The sequence below is a fragment of the Aphanomyces invadans genome (assembly GCF_000520115.1).
Source record: "Aphanomyces invadans strain NJM9701 unplaced genomic scaffold supercont1.2, whole genome shotgun sequence".
NCBI classification, from domain to species: Eukaryota; Oomycota; class Saprolegniomycetes; order Saprolegniales; family Verrucalvaceae; genus Aphanomyces; species Aphanomyces invadans.
In genome coordinates, this window is record NW_008580147.1 from 1,101,356 (window position 1) to 1,104,234 (window position 2,879).

A 2,879-nucleotide genomic window follows, 5' to 3' on the forward strand; every position below is an offset into this window, starting at 1 on the left:
CCTGTTGCCGTGAAGCCTCCATCCCGCCCACAATTATCCCTTCACAATTATACTTCCGATAGCGTAGGGGTGCAAACTAGAACGCGGTTTCGTTCTAGGCAGCGGAACGCATGCACCACCGCACGACAACCCGCACCTGCCAAGGCAAACATGATCGTGACGGAGAAAACAGCAATTCGTCGCAAATCTCCAGGCGGCTTGTCTCGTAGAACCCGATGGCGTCCAATACCTTTCGTAGCAATCTTTCCTGACACAATACTACGGTAAAAACGCAACCGTGCGGCGAAGAAGATGACGTCCACCGTGCGCAACTTTGAGATTCCCCGACGTTGTGACAGATATTGGCCAAACTGTGACGCCAAGCACACGCACCTGTGACCGTTCTGCCCATGTTCATGTGTTTGTAAACTACGATCCATTCATGGTTCAAAGTGGAAAAATCCTTTGGAAAATGCGTGCGAGACGAGACGGCTCGCGCCGGAATACAGTCGCGCGAGTTGCCCTGGCGTGGAAGGGAAGCGACATGATGGAAGTTTGCCACGGGCACGCATACCCCTACAAGATCTTTTACATGTCAAACGTTTTCCATAGCCAGCCACGAGAAAAAGCAGCACGAAAGAAACACGTCGAGTAGACGAAACGAGCGAGAAGTCTATTACACAAAGGTGGCACCCAACGCCCAGCCCATGTACGCGTAGACGTCGGCTGCTTCTTGGAGCACCTTGCTCGTCGGTTTGCCCGCCCCGTGGCCCGCTTTCGTTTCGATGCGAATCAAGAGCGGGTTCTTCTGGTTCGGGTGGCTGCCCAACTTGTGCTGCACTTCCGCAATCAACTTGAGCGAATGCAGTGGCACGACACGGTCGTCGTGGTCACCCGTCGTCAACAAGTACGCAGGGAACCCGCCGTGATCGTTGGCCAACCCGAAGCTCTTCGCTTCGAACGAAGGCACGTTGTGCAACGGCGAGTACTTGGAGATGTACTCGAATGCTTCAGGCTCGTCGGGGTTGCCAAAATCCGTCACCCAGCCATGCCCGACAGTGAACTTGTGGAATCGGAGCATGTCCATGACGCCGACGGCACCAACGGCGCAACGGAACAAATCGGGACGCTGGTTCGCACACGCGGCCACCAACAGACCGCCGTTCGACCCACCGTGGATCGCAATCTTCGACGAGCTCGTGTACCCTTCCTTGATCAAGTACTCGGCCGCACCTTGAAAGTCATCAAACACGTTCTGCTTGTTGCCAAACGTGCCGGCCTGGTGCCACGCCTGGCCGTACTCGCCACCGCCTCGCAGCGACGGCAACGCCAGGAGACCGTTGAAGTGCTGCACGAAGATCGTGCGGCTCGCCGAAAACGACGGCGTCAGCGAAATGTTGAACCCACCGTACCCATACAAGTACGTGGGGATGTCGCCCGTGCGAGCCAGGTTCTTCTTGGACACCAAAAACATCGGAATCTGCGTGCCGTCCTTGGACGGGTACCACACTTGCTTGGCCTCAAAGTCCTCGGGGTTGAAGCCGGGCACCTTGGCCTCGCGGAACACCGCCGGCGAGCTCGTCGACGGGTCCGTCAGGTCTTCGCGGTAGATCGTGCCAGGGTACAGGAACGAGATGAACTTGAAAAAGAGTTCCGGCGAGTCCCGCTTGCACGACACGTTGACCGTCCCGATGCTGGGGAGGGCGATGTTGCGCACAAACTCGCCCGACTGCTTGTACAGACGAATCGTGTCACTCGCGTCCTTCAAGTATTCGGCCACGAGCAGGTCTTTGCGCACGGCATGGGCAGCCGTCAACACGTCCACGCCTTCCGGAATCACTTCGGTCCACACGATCGTGTCGCTCAGGATATTGTCCACCTTGATGATGCGCTTGCGAGGAGCGTCCAAGTTGGTGACAAAAAAGAACTCGGGGCCGTTGTTGAAGAGATACACGTATTGGAAGTGGCGGAGAAGGGTGATGCGTAGTGCACCTTGTCGTGTTGCGTCCACGATAGAAAACTCAATTTGACCCATCCAAGGTGTCTTGCAAGTGTTCAATGGATTCGTCGACATGCAACGCAATAACCATGACGATGCCCGACCCACCTTTCGATACTCCGTATGAAAGGTACAAAACCCCCGAGTTCTCCTTTTCTTCCGAGAAGCTGCATGCATCCAAAGCAGCCGTACAGTCGTCGGACAAATTGTTGGGCTCGAGAAACACCTTGGGTTCGCTCGTTAGCGTTTCTTGCACGTACAGCACTTTGGTTTTGAAGTCCGTCTATCGAGAAGGAGCAACGGTTGCCTTGCTGGAACGACGACGAGCATTTTTCATAGTTAAACACTTCGGTATTGCGAGCAAGAAACTCTTTGCGGTACGGAACTCCCTTGAACTCTCTTTTGGGTCAGCTCGCTCTGTGCAGTCTCAAAGGTTTGCGTTTCTGGGCTGTCGGGTTCTTCCAACGACCTATATGACTCAATCACACACAAGCACTATCGAGCAGGTTGACACACCGGTATGGTTCGAGAAAACCTTTCCGTGGACGGCGTCTTGGTGGTCTCATCGGTGGACTGCGTTGTTATCGCAGAGGGTCTTACTTTGCCTTCGACGTCATCAGCAACTCTGTCATTGATGTTGGATCACGGATCTCGCGGGTATCCGGATATGACACCGAGACTGCATAGTCAAAATATGTTACATAATCCGGAAAACGCAGTAATATGCGGACAAATTTCTTGGAATCGTAGTGCACACAGCATTGACATGTGAATTCTCCACTTGTTGGCAGAATTGAAGGAATCTTTTAAAATAACATACAATTTTGAAGTTATCAAATTCAAAAACATTTTATTGGAAGAAATCCTGGAATTCATAATGCTGCTTGCATTGCATCCCGAC

At 53.4% G+C, this 2,879-nt stretch overlaps 1 protein-coding gene across 1 annotated transcript; it reads right to left on the reverse strand.

The window, feature by feature from the left end:
- Positions 1-655: 655 nt before the first annotated feature.
- On the reverse strand, positions 656-2,014 carry H310_01210 (hypothetical protein; the record flags this gene model as incomplete). The annotated part of the gene is made up of 1 exon (XM_008864265.1): positions 656-2,014. The coding sequence occupies one exon, from the start codon at positions 2,012-2,014 to the stop codon at positions 656-658; it is 1,359 nt and encodes a 452-aa protein (XP_008862487.1).
- Between the last annotated feature and the right edge of the window lie 865 nt (positions 2,015-2,879).